The sequence below is a fragment of the Amblyomma maculatum genome, chromosome 3 (assembly GCF_055883805.1).
Source record: "Amblyomma maculatum isolate TAMU_Amacu chromosome 3, ASM5588380v1, whole genome shotgun sequence".
Taxonomy (NCBI): Eukaryota; Metazoa; Arthropoda; class Arachnida; order Ixodida; family Ixodidae; genus Amblyomma; species Amblyomma maculatum.
The window spans coordinates 3,642,707-3,669,501 of NC_139346.1; the positions used below are offsets into that span (position 1 = coordinate 3,642,707).

At 46.3% G+C, this 26,795-nt stretch overlaps 1 protein-coding gene across 1 annotated transcript in view; it reads right to left on the reverse strand.

Annotated features, from left to right (window-relative positions):
* LOC146194122 (protein RER1-like) overlaps nucleotides 1-26,700 on the reverse strand; it is an 80,219-nt gene extending 53,519 nt beyond the window's left edge. The window contains exons 1-3 of the mRNA XM_084596006.1: nucleotides 26,598-26,700; nucleotides 26,294-26,542; nucleotides 26,004-26,082 (exon numbers count right to left, since the gene is read on the reverse strand). Of these exons, the coding sequence (XP_084452132.1) occupies nucleotides 26,004-26,082; nucleotides 26,294-26,542; nucleotides 26,598-26,700 (431 nt within the window). The remainder of the gene's footprint in view (nucleotides 1-26,003; nucleotides 26,083-26,293; nucleotides 26,543-26,597) is intronic.
* Between the last annotated feature and the right edge of the window lie 95 nt (nucleotides 26,701-26,795).

Genomic DNA, 26,795 nt, shown 5'->3' on the forward strand with positions numbered 1-26,795 from the left:
TGAAACGTATCCTCAGGGCCTTATGCTACGAGAAGAAAAAAGATTGGGACTTGGCTTTGCCAGCTATGCTTTTCGCTCTGCGGATCGTCGCGCACGAGTCCACGGGTTTTACGCCTGTGGAATCGGTCTACGGAAAAAAACCTTCGTTCACCTTTGCGACTACTGCTTGAGGGCTGGGAAGGCCAAGAAGAAAACCCCTTGGTAACGGAGTATGTGCTCTCACTACTGAACCGCCTGCACAAAACTCGAGAGCTGGTTGAAGCAAATCTTGAAAAAGGCTCGAGCTCGGGGCAAGGTTTACTATGACAAAAACAGTCGCCTCCGAGTGTACAAGGAAGGAGACAAAGTGCTGCTCTTACGATCTGCAAGGGCAAATAAATTGCAAGTTCAATGGGAAGGACCAGCGACTATCCAGCAAAAGCTATCTGAGACACTATGTCGTAAGACTTCCTGGACGTCGTAAAGAGGTATGCATATATCACTGCAACCTAATGAAGCCCTACGTGGAAAGAGTGCAAGTCGTCAGCATCGCACTAAACCAACCAGAGGAAGTTCAGCCTCATATTCCTTACTTGGAGAAAACCGACAGAATGTTGACTGTCGAAGAAATTTTGGAGGCTACTACTGATACGAAACTTGGTAGCGATCAGCTGGCGGATCTGACTGCCCTAATCGAAAAATACCAACATCTGTTTTCTACAATTCCCGGAAAGACCACCCTAGTCCAGCACGATATTGAAGTGACTAGTCAGTCGCCAAATCAGTGCAAATCATATCGCTTTTCCCCACGTCAAGAAAAACTTTTGAAAGATGCTGTAGATTAAATTCTTGAACTGCAGCTAATCGAGAAGGGAGAAAGTGATTATGTGTCTCCTATGATTTCAGTAGAGACTCCCGGCAAAGATCCGCGTCCATGTGTGGACTACCGGAAGTTAAATGCCGTTACGGTAACGAAGGTCTACCCAATCCCGAACATTGAAGCCTGCATCGAGAAAGCAAGCAGGGCAAAGTACATATCGGTCATCGATCTTGTCAGGGGATATTGGCAAGTACCACTTACTGAACGTGCAAGCAACCTGGCCGCATTCATGATTCCATTCGGTGCCTTCAAGCCACTTGTTCTAAGTTTTGGTCTAAAAAATGCTCCGTATGCATTTTCAAGGCTAATGAATCGGGTTCTAACCGGAACAGAGGATTTCTCATTGCCCTACTTGGACGATATAGCCATTTTTTCAGACACATGGGCGGACCACCTCCAACACTTGCAGCAGGTCTTCGCTCGCTTGCAAGACGCAGGCTTAACGGTCAAGGCTGCGAAATGTAAATTCGCTCGTAATGAAGTGGAATATCTGGGTCATATAGTCGGCCAAGGAGTAAGACGACCACAACAACTTAAAGTTCAGGCTATCAAGGAGTTTCCTTTGCCGCAAACGAAGAAGGGGTTGATGTCTTTCATCGGATTGGGGAATTACTACCACCAGTATATTCCCCGGTTCTCGGAAAAGGCGAGTCCACTAACAGATGCCCTCAAGAAAAAGGAACCCAATAATATTGTGTGGGACGATCGTAAGCGTAAAGCGTTTGAGTCCTTGAAGCTGTCGTTGGATAACTCAGCCTGTGCTGGCTACTCCAGACTACACGAGGCCTTTCTTGGTACAATGTGACGCTAGCGAAAGAGGGATGGGCGTGGTGCTAAGCCAAGAAAACCAAAAGGGGGAAGAACATCCTATTTTGTTTGCCAGCAGGAAGCTTACTTCGAGGGAGCAAGCTTACAGTACTATTGAGAAAGAATGTGCTTGCTTGGTGTGGGCTGTTGAGAAGCTTCGCTGTTACCTCTGGGGCACTGAATTTATTCTCATTACCGATCATCGGCCGTTGACATGGCTCCAGCAACTGTCTCAAAAGAACGGCAGATTGCTCCGGTGGAGTTTAACTCTCCAGGAATATGCTTTTATCGTAAAGCATAAGAGAGGTAAACTTCACGCAAACGCAGATTTCTTAAGTCGGGCGCACGAATAAGTATGCCATCTTGTGTTCTTGTTTCTTTTGCTCATCTGCATCATTGTAAATAGTCTCATCATGCAATCACTCATGCTCACTACTCCTTTCAGTTTTCGATAGTCATTTTTTGAAGGTGAAAATCTGGTTGCCTTTAGAAAGACTTATGGGCAGTGTAATGTGGAAAAATAAACGACACTTTTAGTGAACAGGATGGAGGTTTTGGGCACCTCAAGGCTTCTGTGGGGGCTTGGTTGTTGTTGTTGTTTTCTTCCCCGTCTACTCAGCCTCTTTCAAGAATGCATGAGTCACCGGCAGCATCGACCGAAGGTTGCAAGGGACATGCACCGTCAGGTCAACGCTGTAATCCTGGGCAGTATAGTCTACACCTTTTCAACGGCACGGAGGTCATGGCACTGACGTTTGCTTCTTTTCATGGTTGTGCTACACCCACACGCCAGAGCGCTGTGGTGATGTGCAGTGGTGATGTGCAGTGGTGATGTGCTCGTCCTTTCATCTGTGGACTACGCCACACCGAATCTCCGAAGCGGGGCTTCACCTGTGCTGAACTGGTCGTCATCACTGTTTTATGGATCAGCGGTGTTATACAATGACCTCACTGTGGTTGACTTGCGAATGTCGGGTAGTTCACGGCTGTGTACAACAGTGGAGTGAAAACTTATTCAATGTGCCTGATGCCATCCTAAAAGGGGGAGGAGTTGTTACGTTCTTCGGCTGATAATGCCCTCTTTCAAGCGGAACGTATCGTTCCGTCTTGTTCATGATGACGCGTATGAGAAGCCCCGATATCGGGGGCAATATAAGCGCCTCGTCCGAGTGCTGCGTCGCTCTTTCCTGCCCGGCTGCCGAGATGGAATAAAGGTATTCCTGACAAGCTTCAGTGTGGCCGCTTGCTCGTCGTTCGTTGAAACACCCAGAAACGTAACAATGCACAGAGAATGGTCATTCTGTTGTGAAAGGATCCACAACCTTTCTGACTCCGCAGCGATTTCTGTGGAATCAACGACTGCATGGTGACACATGCGCATCTCCTACACATCGGATGCGCATGTCGGTCCGGAACCAATGCTGTTCTACGTCCAGAGCGCTCCACTCCTCAAGTGAACGAGCGGTTTCCATGCCGTTGCAGATGTTTGGACGAGGACGACAACTTTCAAACTCCCTAACGAAGTGCAGCTGATTGCATACACCAAAGGTACAAAATCCGAATGCTTTGGCGAGAACAAAGACGAGCTAGTAAGGTCAAAAAAAAAAAAAAAAAAAAAAAATTAATGTGCGTCGTGCAAGAGTGTATGCTCCAAGAGGCAAAAACACAGACACTACAGGTAAGTACGCATCTAAAGGAAATATGCATGATGAAAAGTACCTACTGGCGTTCGCACCCAGCCTGTAACGTACCAGTGATAGCTGCAATGAGGATTTGTTCGGTGCATGTTTGCTTTATGTGCGACGGGGCCTGATTGCGATGTATTTTGTCGTTTGTTTATGTGCGAAAGGGCCAGATAGAGCAGATATCACAGGCGGCTGTGCGCACTAGACTGTAATATTTAGCATGCTTTATCATAACTGCTGCCTGATTAACAAGAAAAAAGATGCTGCGTTTGTTGTGATGCACCACCGTTCGTGAGCCTCATGACCAGCTCAACCACTCGGTTCGCGAACGGTGGTGCATCATAACAAATGCCGTATTTTTTTTTTCTTTTCTTGTTAGTCAGGCGGCAGTCGCAACAAAACATGCTAAATATTACAGTCTAGCGCATACAGCCGCCTCCCCCTACCCGGCCCCTTCGCACATAAAGAAAACAAACAACAAAATGCATTGCGATCAGGCCCTGTCGCACATAAACCGAACACGCACCTAGCAAATCCTCATTGCGGCTATCAGTATTGGGTTACACGCTTGGAACTCAGGTACTTTTCATCATGCACACTTCCTTTGGATGTATGCATACCTGTAACAGTGTTTTTCGCACAGTTGAGAGTACGCAGTCGGTTGCTGAGGTCGCCCATTCACATCTTGACGTTTGGTAGCACTAATTCAAGCTTCACGTCGTTGTTGGTCGCGGCTCGCCGAAGAAAACCTGAAAAACCGCGTTTTGCACCCCAGCATTCTTCGAGGATGGCAACTGTACGCGGCACATGTGGTTGGCATGGCTTTGCCAAACCTGCGACGGCCACCGTGCTGCCAGCCTCCGTGCACTGGCGGTGACGAGAAACGCCGTCGAATACGTCTCAATCAGTCGCCGCTGGGACTTTGCGCATGCGCATAAAACTCGTGCAAAAGGCGGATTGCGCTTTTTGGCTGTTTTTTTTTTTTACTTTCCAAAAATTTATATTTAGCCGTGTCTCGTAGAGTAATGAGCGAAAACTCCATTGTGTCACGATTTATTTTTGCAACGCTTTGCAGTTGCTGACTTCGCCTGCTTCAAAAACTTCTCTGTGCAGGCTTGCTCAAAGCAGGTGCCACTCTGGTTTTCATCATCAGCAGACTTTCTAGAGTTTTCTCGGAAACAGATGAGCAAAACTCCGAGTTTTGTTGACAGAGCTGAATATTCTCTCACATTCAGCATTACTGTGGGGAATGGAGAGTATGCCCAGCATAACCATTGAGACTCTGCGGAATCTGGGCGATCCGTCGACATCTCGAGTGCTTCCCAATTGCGACCACTGCATGTCGCACCTTAGCTCATTCAGTATGTCTGCTGGAATCTGGTAAGCTTGTATGTTGGCAAACTCCACTTCGAGTGCATCATTCTTGTTTCCCCACTCTGCTGGGGCAGAATAGCAGGAAACGCCATAATGAAATGAAGTACAATGAAGCAGTTTCTAGAGCCTGCACTTGGGCAACTTCAGCCATCTTCAGGCTGATGTCTTCCAGCGGGAACTTGTGGCGAATATAATCACATGCTGCAGTGAAGTAGAGACGTACAGCCGAGAAGAACTGCTCTTTCTCATTTGAGGTCAGCGTCTCAACTACAGAGGAGGTTGTCATGCCAATGACGATGTCTTTATCATCTTTTTGATTCTCTACAGCTCCATAGGCAACTTCAGGCAATGAATGGCATCCCTTGAGAACACCTGGCCGCACAAATCAAGTCAAGAGATCCTCGAGAAGGCGGTTCAAGAGGCCCCTGAGCCCATGAATCTGAGGAGCCTGTGACTGAAGTAGGCAGTTTGTCTTCTCAAAAAGAGGTATAACATTTTGGAGAAAAAGACAGCATGCCCTGCTTAGCTCCGATGACAAAAAAGAAATAGGCGCTCTTCATGGGTCACGTGGCTAGCTTCTGCAGATGCCTCGCATTGAAGTTTCAGTTTCTTTGCTTGTGGTGCAGAATGAACTCCTTTTCTTTTTAGTGAAGGTCCATCACAGTCGGTGCTTTTTTTTCCAACACCTGCAGCAGCCTTAGGAAGGTGTGCAGCAGTATTTGAGGCCGGCGCAGGGTTCTTGGCAATTTGTAGAGAAGTCTTGGAAGTCTGGTAAGACTCCAAAAACAAGCTCTGCTTATTGCACTGTTTTGTTTCATTCAAGAAAAAGCTAAGTAGTGGCACGGCCGCTCAATGGAGGCGCACTTGGGTGCGGCCTGTCGCGTCGCCCAGACGAGCCGTACTGCGCCTAGTTCTCATCGCCACCGCTCCGGGACGAGTCCGGGCGGAGAGCTGCGCGCAGCGGCTGTGCTTTCGTTTCGGCGTCCGCGTGGTCGGCGCTTGCTCAATTTAGGATTATGAGCGGCGTTTCACACATTATGTGATGCTACGTGCAAGTTCACAATTGATAAGGTGATAGCGGCAAGTCATCATCACTAGGCTTTTCCAAGTCATTCATGGTTTTCCATTTACAATGAGAACGAGGCAGTCGTGTGCTTCGCTGAGTACACACCCATTTAGTTGCGTTTCAACCACTGTAATAACGTATTAGATATTACAATCTTGAAATCGGGACACGGTTTGGGGCCATTTATTCAGCGTGCACTTTTCTGGAAACTTACATTTAAGGACGTAGCGTTTAACATTATTGTTCAGCCTGTTCCTCCGTTTTCACTGGAAATAATATTCAAGTCGGTACCACCACTAAAGCATACTAACAAAAACTGTTGCAAAAGAAACAACACAAGACAGCCAGTTCAACGACACGCCCGCAGGCTCAGGCAATTTTCTTCTCGTTTGATTATGAAGCCGCGTGATGCATAGAAGACACGCAAGCTTATTTTACAAGCGAAGAACTTTCCTCAAAAAAGGTGTATGTGCAAGCGTGATTTTTTCCACTGTCTGATTGATGTTGCCTGTCCAGTAGGTCAGCAGTGGTCGCATCAGTTTGGTTAGGTCCTTAGTGTGACTGCGGTCTTCTCTCTCGCAAATCAACTCCGGAAATTGCACAAAATAGGGAAGAAGGGATGAAACTAACATGTTGCATAGCTTGCTGCTTCTTATGACCTGCGGGCACTTTATCACCTTGCTAACAAAGGTGCATGGTGATTTTCAGATACATTAGGCATCCATCATCAAGAATTTTGATAAGTCCAGGGTTTTGCAGGAATCACAAGGCACAAAGTTAATAAATGGATGGGGACTAATCAAATAAAATTATTGACACTCTAAAGTAAGCATAGAAGTTATTTAAAGTTTGGTAATATATAAATAATGAAAACACGGGCAGGCACTGAGAACAAAATAAATAAAAATGTTTCATGAGATTCTGTAAAAATATTCATACTTTCTCTTCAAATGGACGTGCAAGGTAACCAGCCAAGAATGCAATCGGTGCTAACTCTATGTCAGCTGCTTGTTCACACAACAAATGAATGAATCCAAGCTGACTCGAAAACTCTCTCGCAGCAGAAGTGATACGGCAGTTGGCAAGGTACGACTTTCATACTCATAAATGCCAAGTTTTATAGCTGCCTAATTGTTGATAGGTGCATTTGCAGACTGATGCTTGCAAGATGCCAACGTGCACAAAGCATGGCAAAATGTGTATAATCTCAGTCGATATATATATTTTTTTTCGCTAGTGGTACCTTCAGTATTTTCTCCGAGGTGAAAACTGCAGCCCTTGCGTCGACTTTGTCGTTCCCGCCTTTGAATTGCCTTAGGCTGCTAAAAAGCGATACTATAGACCCGATTTCAGAGCCTGCTTTAGGGCGTATCGGAAGCTGATTCGGTTAAATGCAATGCACTAGTAAGGCACACAGAATACATTGTTGTAAGATACTTGATGTGATCAAGAAGGTACTTGTGCCACTGTGGATCTGGTTGTCATGATTGTTGCTTCGTACGTTTGTTAGCCTTTGCTTCTACGTGCCTCCTTGGACCTGAATGTCTTCGATATGGCAAAGCCCAACTCTAACCAAGAGAGTCGCTCGTCATCTGACAAATAGAGCGGCTCCTCTTGGTGTCTCCATGGCTTCACTAATGCCATGTTGGGCAAGGCATACCATTTTGATATCATCGTCATAAAAGTGATCGTGGCGCAGCTATCTTGAAACACACATGCTTCAGGATGACACGGGGGGTTGTCCAGGAGGAAATGAAGTGTAGCTATATCAAGTGGGGGAAATAAAGCTATTGACCTGCGCACATTAATTTTTTCAAGGTTGTTTGGCTCAACATGAGCCCGCGTGAGTAACTTAACTTGTAATGTGGGCAGTTTGGGAACACAGAGGGGACAGCTGAAGGAAGCAGGATCTTCAGTTTTATGTTCTTCCTGTAATCGTCATCTGTGAAGTGCAGTGAGTATACTAGTGACTTGTCACCCGGCTCCTACCGGCTTCCTTTTCCATCCTAGCCCTCCCGAGATATGTTTTTCAGCCATGCTGCTCGACGTTGTGAATCGCACGGGAACTCATGGTAACCGATCTTTTCTTGCTTTCGTGGTGCACAGCGGCACACAGCGGCACACAGCAGTTGCCTGGCATGGTGCTGCATACGCTTAGGATGCTGTTGACACAGGCACCGATGACACGCATGCAGAACTATCAGAACCACGCGATTATGCTGAGTAATCAAAATGATAACGCACGCCAACCTAGCCAGTGCGCTCCTCCCGCGTCGTCTGCTCGTCCGTGCCAGCGGCGCCTTGTCATGGAGTGGTTGCGCCCCCACGGAGAATGACGGCGAAAACTAACTTCTCCCAATACGCGCTTCCCCAGCCATTGAGGCGCCTCCGTTGAGCGGCCGTGGTAGTGGTTTCCACTGGTCCAGCAGCCTCTTCAAACACTTCCCAAAAGACAGTGTTGGCGAATGCTTCAGCATCGTCCTGCCGTCGACGTCGTGCAATCTTTGAAAGCCTTTCAGTCGATCTTTCTGCCTCTAAGTAAAAAAAATGTCAACCAAGGCCTCATAAACCTTTACAGGAAGACATGCAGCTCCTTTTTGGGTGGCCAAGTTGATGAGGTGGCATGGGCAACTAACCCTGATCAAAGCTGGTTGGGCCTCCCTCAATACAGTCGAAACGCTGTATTTTTTGCCAATCATGACATGGGCATTGTCCGAAGAAAATGCCAACTGGTTTTCAAGAGGCAAACTTCAGGACTTCATTTAGTCCAGAATCAGATTTCCAATTTTCTGACCCGTCGCTTCCCCTTGGATTGTACCGAGGCAAAGGAGGCGGCTTTGTCTCTTTAACGAAGTATGTCGCAACAATAGGGTAAAGCTGCGTATCCCTATTGTTACTTCCGTCCACAGCAACCGAAAATACCTGCATTTTTAGGGCATCCAGCAAAGGAGTCTCTGCGTTCGCAAATATTTCACGAACAATTGCCGTCGTCTTTGTCCGTCCACAGGCGTAGCGTTTGGCTTCCTCGCACTTGGGGAACATTTTCCGGAAAAGTGGTCCAGCGTGATCACTGACACTGTATGTTGTGTTCAACTAAAAACGCCGTGAAATGGCATTCTGCATGAATCACACCGAGGTCGCTGTCACAGCGAACAAAACTTGTCAGGCTCGGCTGGCTGTCCGTGGCTCGCACGTATCCTTGGTGCTTTTTCGAAGCGATGTGGATCTTTATGTCGGACTTGCCACCATGTGAAATGTTAACATCACAGGCACACGTGGTGCAAAATCCAAACTTCTCTCCTTTCTTAGACGGCATGAAGCACGAAAATTCTGCAGCGTACGACTTCAAAAATACTTGGAAGTACTGTCACGGCTTTGAGCCCGCCATTGCACTGCGAAACCGCTACTACTAAAACTTCAGAGTCACACTGAGCAGATCACGCAAAAGCAGAGGCCAACACCAAAGTTGTCCAAACACGTGAACAAAGGAACAGCCACTAGCCTGGCGGAGGCGGTATCGAGTTTTGGATATAGATTCCTCTTCCCCCGAGTAGACGATAGAAGTCACTACAACGTTTGCAGCTGCTGATGATGATATCACAAATATGTGTTGCCCTCTCGTGGCCGCCAAAGGTAACATAATAGTTTTAACATGGCCTCCAAGATTACCCTTCCGCGCGCGTGGTGTTATCTCGGAGGCCATGATGTTAATAGATGTCCGCACATTTTTTTTTTTTCCCGAAAATAAAACATTTTCCGCAAAATTACCTGCAAGATTCGTAAAATCGCAAGACTGGTCAAAATTCGTACATTTTACGGAAAATTCGGAAGAGTTGGCAGGTATGCATCGCTAATAAATGGCGCCTAAGTTGCACTGAGGAGAAGATACAGCTCCCAAGAAACGAACGGATCCCTGAACGAGAGAGCCGGCTCACTGAAACAACCGCCGCCCATCCGGCTCGCTCCTGAGCGACCCATCTCTGCATCAGCACAACCACCAGGATGCCATGCATGGCTAAGCGTGGTGGCGCACTAACAGATGACCACAGCAGGGATGTTCTCTGAAATAACCACATGCCTACCTACTTTACCAGTTCTTGCAGTAAATAAAACGTGCTCAGGCTGATTTTTTGCAATTACCTATCAAAGAAGACAGGGCTTCTAAGTGAGCTTCTTGCATAATTGTTTCCATCTCCTTTTGGCTTTCACAGGTAGGCCGTGCCAAGCTCTCTGAAAAGCAATACCACAAAACCGCATTCTTTGTCAGTGGTTATCAACGCCAGAGGATTATTCAGCAAGTAGCTGAGAGTCTTGTTAAGGTTTTTTGGTCTCCGACACAGCTCCACATCCACTCCATATGACCATTTCGAGTAGCTTATCTTTGGCTCCACCACAAACTTTGGACAAAGACGCACACCCTCCGGAATAGGAAGGCCTTCACTGAGTGCCAGTTTCTTTGGAAGGCAACCTCAAAGTAATTGGGCCATCGATTATGTTTCCTGGTGTCATAATCAACCCTCCAAGCAACGGAAGTGTTGTGCTGCAGTTGAGGCGACTGACTCCATGACACTGGGTTTTCTAAACACTAGGCGGACTGCAGAAACAGCTTCAGGAGGTCCTCACTTGTCATTGCCATGAAAGACCCACAAACAATGCCAGCATATCAGCAGGAAGAGGCTTTCGAGTGCAAAAACCAAACATTCGTGATTTGCAAGACTAAGAGCTAACGACGACAGGGGTGAAATGAGACGGTTCATAGAGACAAGACAAAGAAATAGAGCCCTTTGTACAACAAATGATGGGCAAAATGCGTCTAATACCTTATTTTCATGTTATCTCCCATATTTTGAAGAGAACTGGCGCGTACGAGTTTTCAGCTCCTGTGAAATTGAGAAGCATGTAAATGTTCTCGAAAAGTCTACTCAAGATGGACCCATCTGTATGAAAAAGCGTGCGGTAAAATTTGTCAAGTGTGTATTCAATACTTTTGTGTTGTAGTGGATCCTATGTTGGCCTAACTGGTTATCGTTTGAATGTTAGGCTGAGGGAGCACAAAAATGATGTCAAGAATGCCGCCTGTTCACTGCCGTGATTTTTCTTGCCAGCGTGTGTATGAAAACGGCCGAATTGTAGGGAAACACAAAGACCAGCTGACTAGAGAAATTGTCGAGGCATCAGAGATCATCAAGTCAGGTCAAAGATGAGCAAGCACCCTTTCTGTAGCTGTCTTGCAGAAGAACATGAACCTAGTTCACCTTAGGTTATCAAAAACGCGCTTTCTTCGAGAGATATCTGTTGCAGCTCTTTATGTTTTTTTTCGCTGGTGCCTTTATAAGCAATGGCTTCCTGAATAAACTTTCATTGTTAGTCAGTGCTGTCCCCTGGCATTTGCACTTGCAGTGCCACTTCTGGTTCAAACTCTCAGGAAAAGACGACCACCAACTATTTTTGTTTCTTTCTTTCTGTCATCATGCACACCCTGTCATTTGGGAAGCTGACTTCTTGATGGAATAAAGGATCTTATGAGGCGAAAACATTCCTTCAAGTTAGTGAATTTCTCAAACCAAAATCTGATATTGGTCGCACCTTCTCTATGGACACTGTTGATTTATCTTACTCTCTTCCTCATCACATCACTTTATTACTTTAAGGACCCTACTTTAAAGACCCCCAGTTCTAATGGCAGTCAGTCATTAGTGGAGACACCCACAGTGTTCTGAAAAGAAAAAGGGTTATTTCTTTGAGTGCAGTTACGGCAGCCAGTGCACTGCCATTAGGGACTGCACTGAAACCCATTTTCTTTTCAGAACACTGCAGGTGTTTCCATTGATAATTTTCTAACCCTTTTACAGTTTTACCTACAATCTACCTTTGTAGCATATGACTGGCAGTGCTATGAGAGACGCCATAGTGGAGGGCTCCAGAAATTACAATCACCTGGGATTCTTTAACTTGCATTGACATCGCACACCTTGCTTTCCGCATCTATCGTAAAATGGCCACTGGGATTCAATCCCGCATCCTTGGCACAGCAAGCCCCAACCACAGCACAACCTTGGCGTGCTCTCCCAGTCTCAACAATTTCCGAATTTTGCCTTTCTTTTCAAGAATGCATAATTGGCCTGTAAAAGGCACTTTCCTAGTCGTTTCATTTATAGAACGCCCTTCAACCCAAGGCAGTCTCTGATGCAGCACCTCTGGTATGAAGCCTCACTAGCTGGAAGAACCAAGCAACTTAGAAGAATGAGTATGGTAAACGAAAAACCGAGGGTAGTACAGTGGCGACACACACTGCGCATATTTCCGCGCAGCCCCCGCTTTGTTATCATTCGTCCCAGCATAACACGGCCACATGCTGGATTGCCTTATCGATAAGACACAGCGCCACCGCTGCGTCACCGACGGCCGCTACAAAAACAGGCTGCCTGGCTGGAAGGAACTGCTTTTCCATTCCGCTTCGGAGACGAGTGTGGCGTTAGTATGCTTGCCCGCTACCACTGTCAACCGAATAAACAGTCGTTATGTTTTTATGTTGGGATTCGTCCTTCAGCAGAAACGACCTCCCACATCTGGTGACCCGGACAACAAACAATACGGATCGTCATGGACGAGCAAGAGCAACAGCTTCACGAACAGCATGGCCAACTCAACGCTTCCGTGCAGCAGCATCCTGCCGGCTCCGCCGAGGACGTCAGAACCCCTGCAGGCGATATCCGGCCCGCTCCCTCACACAATGCCTGCCGTGTCGCTGTTAAGCTTCCGCCGTTTTGGCCCAACTCGCCCGAGTTGTGGTTCGCCCAAGTCAAGGCCCAGTTGTCCCTTGCACACATCACACAAGAGCGGACCCGCTACGATTATGTCGTCTCCCACCTCAATGCCCACTACGTCAACGAGGTCTGGGATATCCTTGCCTTCAAAAGCCCCATCACCACAAGACATTCCACAACATCGCAAAGAAAATACATGTTGCCGCCCTCAACGCAGCAGCCGACAATCTTGCAGAAGAACTCCCGAGACTGATGTTGCTGTCATGTTTGATAGGACCTGGCAGAAGCGCGGGCACTGCCATTTCTGTGGCCTTTGCCTAGACTTCCTGAGTGCCACAAAACACTTGGTGGTGAAGAAGCCATTCACCAGTGTTTGAAAAGATGGAAACAGAAGCATCTAGAGCAGGAACTACAACATGCAGTCCACCACATTTCTTGGTGACAGCAAGGCTGCAGTTTCCGAAGCACAGGTTTATGGGCCGACAGCAGTGACCAAAGAAGACAGCCCTAACCACGTTTCTGAGCTGCCACGTGGACAGAAACTTGGTGACAAGGCCACACTTCAAAACCAGGTTGTGATAATGAGCAACATGAGCAATGATGCAAGCAGCCACATGTTTTGCCTTGATGGGAAGGAGTGCAGGCAAACTAGAGCTCTGGGCGCCACCCCTCCCCTAACCAAAAGTATGGTGTTCTAGAATTGAGAAGTGTGCCGTCTTCAGCGCGCGGCAATGAGAGCGAGGTGGTTGTCAGAGCGATGAAAAGCGTAGGTGGCGCTGTCAGTCGCAGGAGCGCATCAGAAGTGCGCGCGCCGCAGAGGAAAGGCTCGGGGTGTCTGCTTCTGTGGCTCGTATCCTGCGTTAATTCCATTGCATCGCATTGCTTTTCTGTCATTATATAATATGTTGTTGATGGTTGGTAAAGCAGGATAGCACGTGTCTGCAGAATGCGCAGTCACAGTTCCAGTTCGTCTCCTTTGGCTCCTGTGCCCTCCACTACTGAACGGTCTCTTTTTCGTTTTCTTTTTTTGCTCACTGCGCGCCCTTTCTCGATATACGAGCTTCATCGCTTGGTTCATGAGGGAAGGTTCGAGGACGTCGAAGCTACATTGAATGCCCTTCCTCCAGATGACCTTAAGTATGTCACTATAGGCACAGTTCTAGGTCGCAGTTTATAATTGCAGTATATGTGGCTTGAAAGTTCAAGCACAGATCAAAATGCAGTACTTGTTCTGCGTATTTCATTTCGGGCAAATCATGCGTGCACAAAAAGAAGAAAACGAATTGATCTCAAATTTTTATCATGGAGTCTTCTTTATTCGTCTGCGGAGCTTGCAAAGCTCGTAAACACGCTCGAAGAGATTTTTTTTTTAGTTCGAGAATTATGATTAACACAAGCAACATCTGTGATTTTGCTATCTGTTTTCAAAGCGCAGACATTCCTGAGCCTGGATGTCCTACCCATGATAGAGAAATGACACATCGCATAGTGAAGTTTTACGTCCAGATGAGATTCCATTTTTATGTAGTCCCTAAACCAAGAGCAGAGCTCTAAAGCAGAGCAGATAAAGCACCTGAAGGTGGTGCAAATAATAGTGTTTGAGGGCTCTAATGACTCTCCGCGTCTAGTGTGCTTTCAAATTTAACTTAACTCATTCCCATACTCGTAGTTGAGTGACATTTTCATATAATTCTGCAGCATTTGATATGTTGGTACCATATTCTTGAGCTATTTATTCATATTCACTTAAGTCGCGAATTGTTTACCTTGCTACTTTTTGAAGTCGTCCGCTATGTGGTTTTCTTGCATTTGTATGAGCTCGCTAATCTATTCCGTATTTTTTTATACAGCTGCCTGTGCATATGTATCCGCTCACATTCAAATAAGTATTCAACAGCCCCTGAGACGATTTTTGTCTCCAAGCAATCGCTAAAGAGGAAAGTATATAACAGGTGCATCTTACCTGTGCTTACCTATGGAGACAAACCAAGAGAGTTCTACTTAAGTTGAGGACAACCCAGAGGGCTATGGAACGAAAAATGGTAGGGGTAACATTAAGAGATAGGAAGCGTGCAGAGTGGGTCAGAGAAATAACTCAAGTTACCGACATTCTAGTGAACATTAAGAAGAACAAATGGACATGGACAGGACATGTAGTGCGAAGAGAGGATAACCGATGGTCGCTTAAGGTAACAAACTGAATTCCAAGGGAAGGAAAGCATAGCAGGGGCCAGCAGAAAGTTAGGAGGGCGGATGAGATTAAGAAGTTCGCAGGGGTCAAGTGGATGCAGCTAGCACAGAACCGGGTTAAGTGGAGAAATATGAGAGAGGCCTTCGCCCTGCAGTGGGTATAGTCAGGCTGAAGATGGTGATGATGAATCTTCACATATCTCTATTTACATGTGGTGCAAACAAAGTACGCTAACCTGGCCTAAAACACCCTCCATTGGTTTTTCAAAAAGTCCACGTAAGCGTCGATGGGAGACCACAGTCTAGCTCGAATGAACCGGCGCATCCGATAATAAAAATCTCAGTTCAGTTCAGTCGTGTCCGACTCTTCGTGACCCTATGGACCATGTCACGCCACGCTTTCCGATCTCTCACTATCTTCCTAACATCACATAACTTCATCTGCAGTGCCTCGAGGATGCCATCTAACCATCGCGTTCGCTGCCTACCCCTTCTCCGGCGACCCTCAACCTTTCCCAACATCAAATCTTTCTCCAGCGACTCCTCTCTTCTCATCAGATGACCAAAGTAGCTGAGCTTTAACTTTAAAATTTGACCTTCCAATGAGCAGTCAGGGTTTATGGTCGACAATATTGACTTATTTGATGTTCTGGCAGTCCAAGGAACTCTCAAGAGTCTTCGCCAGCACCACAATTCAAACGCGACAATTCTTCGGAGGTCAGCCTTTTTCACAGTCCAACTCTCGCATCCATACATCACAACTGGAAAGACCATAGCACGAGTTATACGAATCTTGGTTGGCAGACCTGCTCTTTATTAGGTGGTCAAGGCTAACCATTGCTTTCTTTCCCAGAAGCAGGCGTCTTCTAATATTATGGCTGCAGTCTCCTTCCGAGGTAATCTTGGAGCCCAAGAAGAGAAAATCTGTCACAGCTTCCACTTTTGTCCATTGATACTCCAGGACTTGATAGGGCAAGACGCCATTATCTTTGTCTTTTTAATGTTCAGTTTAAGCCCAAACTTCTCACTCTCTTCTTGTACGCGCATCAGAAGTCTCTTGAGTTCCACTTCACTTTCTGCCATTAAAGTGGTATCATCCACATATCTAAGGTTGTTGATATGTTTTCCAGCAATCTTCACTCCAGCTGAAGACTCGTCCAGACCGGCCTTCCTCATGATGCACTCTGCATATAGGTTAAATAGGCAGGGCAACAGTATGCAGCCTTGCCTCACTCCTTTCTCAATCGGAAACCAATCAGTAAGACCATGCCCAGTTCTGACTGTGGCCTCTTGTCCTTCATACAGGTTCCTGAGGAGACAGATGAGGTGAATTGGAACTCCCATCTCTTGGAGAGCTTGCCACAATCTGCTGTGATCTACGCAGTCAAACGCTTTCGCATAATCAATAAAGCAGAAGTAGATGGGTTTCTGGAACTCTCTCGCTTTTTCCATGATCCAGCAAAGGTTGGCAATTTGGTCTCTAGTTCCTCTGCCCTTGCGAAACCCAGCTTGCACGTCCGGAAGCTCCCGATCCACATTCTGCTGCAGCCTTCCTTGGAGGATTTTCAACATCACCTTGCTAGCATGCGAAATAAGCACGATCGTGCGGTAGTTGGAACAATCTTTGGCACTGCCTTTCTTTGGAATGGGGATGTAAACTGACCTCCAATCCTGTGGCCACTGCAGGGTTGTCCGAATCTTCTGACATAATGTATGCAGAATGTTAACAGCGTCATGGTTGAGGTTTTGAAGCAACTCAGCTGGAATGCCATCAATTCCGCTAGCTTTGTTCTTAGCAAGGCTGGCTAAGGCCCATTCAACTTCACTCTTCAGGATGCCCGGCTCGAGATCAGTAATCACAACAGTCTTATGTTGGGTTTGCACATTCGGGTCCTTCTCGTACAGTTATTCTGTGCATTCCTGCCACCTCTTCTTTATCTCTGAGGCTTCAGTGAGGTTTTTGCCTTGTTTGTCCTTTATCCCGCCCAGCTTAGCACAGAAGCTTCCTTTGATATCTTTGATTGTCTTATACAGAGCTCTTGTGTTCCTTAATTGACTGTTGTCCTCAACTGCTTGGCACTGTATGTTCAGGAAGGCATTCTTATCTCTCCTTGCTATTTTCTGAAAATCTGCATTGAGAACCTTGTATCTTTCTCTTTCCCCCATAACTTTTGCCATCCTCTTTTCCTCAGCTATTTGCAAAGCCTTTTCAGATAACCAGTTTGCTTTCTTGCATTTCTTTTGCTTTGGAACTACCTTAGTAGCAACTTCTTGTATTATATCATGAACATCAGTCCACATCTCTTCGGGCTCTCTGTCTTCTAGATCTAATTCTTGAAATCGATTCCTCACTTCCAAAACTCTATGTGATCATAAATATACGTTTGACATTCGTCAACGGACTTAGCGTTAACGCTTGGAAATAAAGTACCGAATACGTTCAGGAAATATCTTGTCTCGACACCAGAAAAAGTATCTCGCATAGTCATGGGATATTCTTGGATTACCGGCAGATTGAAATTATGACAGCCCAGTTCTTTTCAACACCTGATTCTCCCCAAGCCATTTTTGTGGGAGAAAAGAGGCCTCGGATGTGTGTGTCTCGTTGCTTACACATAAATTCCCCGACGACGGCCGCTTTAATAGAGAACTAGTTCATTTATTCATGCACAGAATCGGTTTAATACACTTAGACAAGTGTGTGGGAGCTAAAGCGACACAATACGATGTTGAGCGCCTTCGGGGTCTGAAGAACAGTTCACCTAGCTGTCTGCTCAGCGCTCAGGCACTCCTCTTGCACATAGCGCCCTCTCTCCTGTCATTGGCTGAAATGACCAGCTTGCCAGCGGCAGACGGCACACTTCTCAATTCTAGAACGCTATAACCAAAGCACAAAGAAAGGCAGTGCTGCCAATTTATAAACAGACTCTATACTGCTTACACGCACTTTGCAAGGGAAGACTCGGAATAGTAAGATTTGGATGCAGTATCTAATGCATCACAGACTGCAGTGGAGACTGCCACTGCAGTCCTGTGGTTCACAAGGGGCCACACCAGCTTCAAAAAGGTACTATTTATTTTTTATTTTTTTTATACATAGTACCTACAGCGCCCTCAAAGGGGCATTATTGTAGGGGTTCTCACTTGGAAGTACCTGGTCAGACTGGAAAGAGATGTCTGCCAAGCTGACTGCTCAAGTCTCATTGCCAGATGAAGCGGAGGATTCCATTCCCAAGGATCGTGAGGGGGAAACATATGAAGAATTCTAGACAAAGCTTTTGAACTACACTGGGGACAAGTTTCATGTGATTTGAGATACAAGTTTGGCATCCAGCATACAAATAGATTTTTCTCAAATTGGTGTTTTTCCCCATTTTTAATGTTTGTGCACAATTTTTTCCTCTTGTACTAACTGGAACACAGTGAAATTTCCCACAGACGTTCCTGGTGCACCGCGTGCAGATATCTTTTATATAACTGTTCTCACCATACTTTTTACTATAGTGTCATACCAACAGACTGCCATATAAAATAAGATGACATCATAATTTTCATTAATTTTTTGGCTGAAAAATATGCAGAAAAAAATAATTTCATCTAGATTTCAAAATTCTGTGGTTTGTAATGAACTATCCAAGGTGTTTTAAAATGCTCTGTCACAGTGATTACCGAGAAAAATTGTGTGCACAAGAAAGATGCTAAATACACATTTCACAGAGAATAAAAATGAGACTACTGTAGATATAAAAAAAAAAATGATTGCATATTTCATAACAGAGGCTCAATTTATATAACTGCATTATTAAAAAAAATAGTTTCTTCGAGGAGCATCTCCTCTTAAATTTGGCAGGGGTATTAAGTGCCGCAAGAATTTTGAGCCCTTGCACTGGCATTTCAAAACTAAGTTGAACGGGGATGAAATCGCTTTAAAATGCTGCTGCAACCATTCCCCAGCATGTTAAGTCCTCAACCTTTACTTCTCAAGCTCGCTGTGCCTGCCTCCATTTGGTGTTTCGAGAGGCTTATCAGTGTCGCATTTACTTGCAGCAGTTCCAGAGTGTGATGTTGGAAATAAAGAGACTATGAAATGGATTCAACTATGTTCTTTGTTGGCCAGCTTTACATGAAGGACAGGGCATTGGAGGGCCTTTTTTTTAGTGCATTTTTTTTTTAAATTCAGTTTTTGCTGACGGTCAAGAAAATACAGTATTCCACACTCAAATTCTTCAATAAATTATGAAATGAAAGCACCTGCACCTATTTATATGGGATGCATAAGGTTGACCCGTGCCACAATTTTTTTTATTTTTTTTTGCCGTCAACTGGGTACTTTCGTATTTTTTCCTTACACTTGTCTCTAACATGTTGATATGCCCAATAAAAATGCGCATACAGTTTGGTCGTCATCATCATCAGCAGCAGCACTATATCCAGGGCAGGGCGAAGGCCTCTCCCATATTTCTCCAATTAACCCGGTTCTGTGCTAGCTGCACTCACTTGACCTCTGCGAACTTCTTGACCTCATCCGCCCAACCAAATTTTCTGCCACCCACTGCTACGCTTTCCTTCCCTTGGAATCCAGTTTGTTACCCTAAGCGACCACCGATAATCCTCTCTTTGCACTACATGTCCTGCATATGCCCATTTCTTCTTGATTTCCACTAGAATGTCATTAACTCAGGTTATTTCTCTGACCCACTCTGTGCACTTCCCATCTCTCAATGTTACACCTACCATTTTTCATTCCATAGTCCTTTTCGTTAGCCTCACTGTTTCAGCCCCATAGGTGAGTACAGGTAAGATGCAACTGTTGTATACTCTCCTCTATAGCAATACCGGTCAGGTGCTAGTCATAATCTGCGAGTGCTTGCCAAATGCGCTCCATCCCAATCTTATTCTTCTTGTTATTTCCTTTTCATGGTCCGAATTTGCGGTTACTACATGTCCTAAGCAGACATATTCGCCCACTACTTCCAGTACTTCGCTACCTAATGTTAGCTGCTGTTCCTTCCCGAGGCTGTTGAACATTACCTTAGTCTTCTGCATATTGATTTTCAAGCCTACCTTTCTACTTTTCCTGTCTAGGTCATCAATCATTATTTGCAGTTCATCCCCCGAGTTGCTTAGCAAGGCAATGTCATCAGCAAATCGCAGATTACTGAAGTATTCTCCATCTATCCTTACCTCCAACGGCTCCATTACAAATCTCTAAACACTTCGTCTAAGAAAGCTGTGAATAATACTTGGAAGATCGTGTCTCCTTACCGAACACCCTTTTTTATGGAAATTTTGTGACTTTCTTTATGCAGAACTATGGTTGCTGTGCAGCCACTATATCTTCCAGTATGATCGCATATGGCTCGTCTACACCCCGATTTCGCAATGTCTGTATGACTGACGAGTTTCTACTGAGTCAAATGCTTTTTTTAATAAATGAATGCTATGTATAACAAGCGGTTATATTCAGAGCGTTTTTCTATGACTTGGTTGATAGCATGGACATGATCGATAGTAGAGTACCCTTTCTGAAAACCTGCTTGATCTTTAAGATTGTCCTGATTCTGATAGTGATTACCTCAGTAAACACCTTGCATGTAACAGATCTGTAACTTTCCAAGTCCTTAGCGTCTCTTTTTTTATGAATTAAGATAATGTTAGTGTTCTTCCATGACTCCTGTACCGTCGAGGACACCAGACATTGCGTATACAGGGTGGCCAGTTCTTATAGCACAATGCCCCCCCTCATCCTTCAAAAACTCTGCAGTTACCTGACCTTCCCAAGCGCTTTCACCTTTTTCTTTTCAGACAGTATTCCCTTATTATAACGAAAACGCTTTATCGTTTTATTCTAAATATCTTCCACTCCCGACCCACACGCATTCATTTTAAGCTGCATTACACGAAGTGCACTAAGAGCTCGACCCGCTTACAGCGAAGTGGCAAGCGGAGGCAGCGACGCTTTTGCGCATACAGCGGCAACCGCATGAGGCAACAATCCCTGGAGATACGATGACGGCGCCTGTCGTTGCTGCTGGCGCACATTGCACAGAGCGACGGGACTCTGTGACAGTGAGGCGCGCTTTCAGCGTTGCTCTGTTGCCGCCGCCTCATCATTCGGTCAAGGGAAGTACAGCTGCGCTATATCTCGCTATGTCGTGCCGCAGTTTCTAATGGAGAATTCAAGTGGGAGAGCAGGTGCACTCGAGAGCACTTCGAAAGTGCTCTCAGACAAGCGGGCACCCTCCAGTGGCAGAGCAGCAGTAGAATCACTGGCTTCCGATGGGAGAGGAGGAGGTCTTTTCCTCCGCTGAGAGCAGCCGAGTACATTCGCGGCAGCTCCCTCGTCTAAAGCGAGTGTAGAGGAAGTCGCATGGCATAAAACGTCACATTTGCGTCATTTTTTTTTTTTTTCCTCTTGAGTCAGCGAAGCTTAAAATGGCGGCTGCAAAACGTCGGCACTCGCCGAGCGGAAAGCATTGCTCAGGTGCTGTATGCATGTTTGAGAGTCGCTGCTGGCGTCGAAAGGGCCAAAGGAGGCAGATTGCCGCGCTGTGAAAACGAAGGCATACAAAGCAAGCGGTTCTTCACGGAGCATTGGCCTCTCCTCGGGTTGCAACTGCCGCCAGGAGAATGCTGGGGAGAGAAGTGCGGTCATGTGGTCATGCCACAGTACTCACAACACACAGAGAGCATTCCCGTGAAAGGACAGTTGCAGCCTCACTCGGCATGCTCCTGTACTGCTCTGCACAATGCTCCATGCCTCTGCTTTCGCCCCCCCCCCCCCCAACCGAATGCGCAATAACACTAAACAGCATGACGTACAATAAAAGACGAATGAAATTGTTTGTAACGCATCGAGTTTAAAAAAAAGAAATGTCACAGCGCAGCAGTGCACTACTACACTGCGATGCAGTCTTGCATTGCAAGCAGTGACTTTCTCTTGCTGCGTATTGTTGTCTGGTCAAAATCATATTGCTGGTGTCCCCCGTGATAGAATCTACACAAAAATGATGTTTTTCTGATGCTTTGCGATGCCAGAAAACCGCGGCCACTTGGGTGCTGAAGTGGCCAGAAGACCGCAGGCAGACTTTTGCGGTATCATACCATGGGGTGGGTTTTTACCGCTCTAAAGGGCACTTCTGGCGCTAGCACAAAACAAAGTGTCCGTCCTTAGCTTTGTTGCTCTTTTGCAACGGAAATAGACAGATAGCATTCCGAAAACACGAAGAATTCTAGCGTCGCTGGCGGCGAGGCAACGGCATTTGCGGCGCTACTCAGTGTCCCACGCTCCCGCACACCTCCCGCCTCCTGCCATACGGCTCTGTTTCCCCCATCTCCCGAAGCAGCTTCGCCTTCCCTCCCCGATATACGCATCTGCTCATGCGGCTCTCTTTCCTCCTCACCGGCCTCCCTCGCTGCAGCCATTTCTCTCTCCCCTCCTCATTCGCTCTCCACTGTCTGCGAGCAGTTTGAAAACTAGCCCTCGCTGCCGGTTTTGAATGACGTTGCTGCTCCTCCCAAAGCATGCTTGTTGGAACTTCGCCTTTCTTCCGTCTGCACACGTGAAGCCCGCCATTGCACCCGTCGTAATCCCCAGCGTGCTCTGACAAGGACAGCCTGAAGACATGATCACATTTTGAAGCCTCCTGTTTCGCTTTCACTTTGGCAACGACGGTGCATGCATTTGGATCCGTGCTGCAGGCCATGTGTTATTCATAGTGCTTCGTTAGCCTTTTCTTTTGTGGTCATATATTGCATTTTGCTTGCTTGCAGTTCTGGTGTAATTAAATCTTTTGTCGAGTGGTCGCTTATAACCAATTTTTCCGTTGTCCCGCTAATTTCGTTATAATGAGGGATTACTGTAGTTTGTAAAGCTTTCTTAACCTCATCCTTCCTCACTGGCGGAACATCTGACCACTGCCTATCTCATTATTGTCCTGACTACTTTGGCTACTTCGACTATCCTGTCCATATTCGTGATGACATTGAACGCACTGTCCCTTAGCGCATTACATCTGATTTTTGCCTATGGTCAATTTTTCACCGCTTTAAGGCTACCCCCATTCTTTAGAGCATGCTCAATTTTCCCCATGTTATACTTCCTTATGTCTGTTACTTTACGCTTATTGATTAGCTCTGATATATCTGCCAGCTCTATCCTGCCTGTTGGGTTGGAAGGTTTCAGACTTTGCCGTTCCTTAATCAAATCTTTCGTCTCCTTAGAAAGTTTACCGGTATTCTCTCTGGCAATTCTACTGCCTACTTCTATCATGCACTCAGTAATGACAACACCGAAATTATTGTTCATTGCTAGGGCCATCATCCTCGATTACTATGAATATCTATTCTGTAGCGAGAGCCTGAATTCTTGTGCCCTCCTCCTCACTGGTAATTCGTTGATGGACTTCTTGCTTACTAATCTGTTGCATTCCCTCTTCAGATCTAGACTAATTCAAGACCTTACCATCCTGAGGTCGCTGTATCGTACTTTTCCGATTACCTCTACATCCTGCATAATGACAGCGATTATGAGGTCCAATTTTATTTTCAGTCTCCCCGTTAGGGCTTTTCTATGTCCACTACAGGTTCTTCTGTTTGCTGAATGTGTTCACGATTCTTAAGTTACTGCACTTTGCAAACTCAACTAGTAACTACCCCCCCCTGCTATTCCTAGAATCAATGAAATAGTCACTCACTGCTTGGTCTTCTGCCTGCTTTTTCCCTACCTTGGCACTGAAGTTACCCATGAGGGTGACTAATAATGAAATTAGGAGGCCAAATCCATTCCATTTCACATACCATTTCATGCCCTCTAATTCCGCTCCTCTAACAGTACTGCTGAACTAGCTTCACTAGCAAGGGTCTAGCGTTAAACGTTTCCAGGGTCAGTTTCCAATGGCGGCCTGCCCGGAGCAAAGATTCTTAGCACTCTTTTCTGCATTGCAGGTCTGACTGCCGCCGTGGTCAGTTGCTTCGCAGCTGCTGGGGACTGAGAGCCGGAGCTTTGTTAGAGTATTCATAAGGGGTTGTGGCCAATTACTACACCAGGGTGGCCAAATCCTGTTCTGGTGAGGGAGTGCATTTCTGGAGGCCGCACTTCAAATCTGTTCATGCAATTCCATTGCCACCCCGTTTTATGTTGCTTTTAATCCAGTGGAGAATTGGACGGCAACGGCATTCGAACCAAAGTCCTCTTGCACGCGAGGCGGATGTTCCACCGCTATGCCACCGCTGTGACTTTAGGCTTCTGCATATTGGTTTTCAAGCCTACCTTTCTGCTATTCATGTCTAGGTCATCAATCATGCTTTGTATTCATCCCCGGAGTTAGCAAGGCAATGCCATCAGCGAATTGCAGATTACTAAAGTATTCTCCATCTACCCTTATCCCTAACTGCTCCCATTTCAAGTCTTTGAATACTTCTTCTAAGTAAGCTGTGAATATTACTGGGGAGATCGTGTCTCCTTACACCTTTCTTTATGCAAACTATGGTTGCTGTGCAGCCACTATATATGTCTTCCAGCACTGACATACGGCTCGTCTACCCCCTGGTTTCGCAATGCCTGCATAACTGCTGAGGTTTCTACCGAGTCAAATGCTTTTTTTTGTAATCAATGAATGCTATGTAAAGGAGCTGCTTATATTCCGAGTACTTTTCTATCACCTGGTTGATGGTGTGGATATGATCGATAGTACTTTTCCGAAAACCTGTTTGATGTTTTGCTTGACTGAACTCTAAGGCCCGTTTCACATGCTGCGACTGCAGCGAAAATTTTCAGTGCAGTCGGTGACGCCGCAGCGCGATTTCGCACAGCGCTTTCACATGCAGCGAACCCATGTGCGAATTCGTTGAGAGGTACCCTCAGGGTTGTTTGATGTTTTGTAGAAAACGTGTGCGTAGAACGTGTCTGATTTTTAGATTCTAAGCGATAATTGATACATATTCTTTCAGCAGACAAAAAGCGCGTTGCTGCACCGACAGAAATCACTCGGACGTGAAAATAGGGGTGTCTCATGGGGGCGCGCGCTCTCCTTCGATACTGGGCGTGCCAGCCCGTTGCATGTCACCATACGTTACATGACGTAGCGACGATCTTTGGCTCCTTATTGGTCAGTCGCAGAACGACCGCACCGACGCTGCGACTGAATTCCAACCTGTTGGGAACTCCTCCGCGGCTGGAGCGAAGCTCGCTCTGCGGCTCGACCGACGAGAATCGTAGCGTCGCAGGGCAAAAATCGCATCATGTGAAATGGATCTAAGGCTGTCCTGATTCTGTTTGGTAGTTGCAGACAAACAACTTGGGTGTAACAGACGTGCCCGTGGCAAATAGATTACAAACTCCTCCGCGGCTGGAGCGAAGCTCGCTCTGCGGCTCGACCGACGAGAATCGTAGCGTCGCAGGGCAAAAATCGCATCATGTGAAATGGATCTAAGGCTGTCCTGATTCTGTTTGGTAGTTGCAGACAAACAACTTGGGTGTAACAGACGTGCCCGTGGCAAATAGATTACAAACATTCTCATCTAATGGAACACGTCGCATTGGTCAACTCTATGCAACAAAGGTGTTGTGGCATTTTTGATACAGAAACACCAACAGCAGTGGTCCTCTTTAATTACACTTTCGAAAACTCATAAGCCATGGCCTGATCAGAAGCACATATGGCTCACAACTCATAGGTCGTGGGATCAAATCTCATCTGAAATGCTTCAACTGAAGCAAAAACAAGCAGCAACTCTTGCACTACATGCCTCGCTTAATCAAACACATTCCACATCTGATATCATGAATGCTAATGGCTTTTCCCTCGTGGAACGTCCGCTTTTACGGCATGGAATCAAGCAGAACACAGGATGGGTAGCGGTGGGAGTGAGGGCAATTTGTTTCTTAATGTTCTCACTTTCAGAGCTCAGCACTGTATTGCCAGCTCTTCAAGCTGCACAGCACAAGGCTGCTCCGACACTGTCTGCACTTCAATCTCAGTTTTGGCACTAAGCATGGGTCGCAGAGAGGTGGCCCTGGTCTTTAACTTACACTCAGAGGAATTGGCACAGAAACCGTCCTCTAAAGGCTCAACTTCTTCGAGGACTATTGAAGCTACTGAGGTATGGCTCACCCAGCAAAAATTCTTGTTCGGTGACAGATGGTGGTATGGGTAGTAAGGGTCATTGTGTCTGAACACTTGTGAAACAAAAAATGCTTGCAATGGGGTTAAAGCAGACAGTTACAATGAGATGCATTTGGCCGAGCCACTCACCAGAACTTGAACTCTGGTAACCGACGAATGAACGGCCGAAACTCTTCGTTGATCTTGGTGGGAAGCTCAGGACCGTCCTCTGCATGCAGATGGCAGCAAGCATACCTTCACCAAAAGACCCATGCAATACAACAATGTATGATTTCTCAAAGCCGAAACTTGCTGAAACCACTTCTCCCTTGTGCACCACCTTTAAGATCCCGCACCACTTACATTCACCATATTACGTCCTGGCAAAGGTGTATGAGCCCTTTCAGAAATACCCCTGAGCAGCGTTGCGAGTGACTGACCGTAGTCGTCGCTGGCGCCCAGGGCAGGGTCCACCTTGGGCGTGAGGAACGCAATGAAGAGGTTGAGGTGGTAGATGCCCAGCGCGTATGTGATGATATACCAGCCCTGCAGGTACAGGATGCGCCCCAGGAAAGCTGCCAGCAGGAGCAGCGCCCCCAACCACCGAGCCACCGTGTGTGGCGTCCACGTGTCCAGCAGCCGCTGGTAGCTCTGCAGGATGATTATGGCAAGAGGTTCGTTTACCCCACCTACGCAACTTTAATGCGTAGCCTATGCAAACTATTACATGTTGTGACAACATACAGCCACACATATCACACTTCAGTTGGTCTTTTCGGAACTGTAAAGAGTGAAGCCGCCCTTTGACAGCCAGACTTCCGATTTGGTCGTTGTGAATGATGTGCATGGCAGTTTGAACAAAATTTCCAACGGAGCACACGAAAGGTATCCTGGCCTGTAAAAACAATTCCCGCGGTGAATGATGGTTGGTTGGTTGGTTGG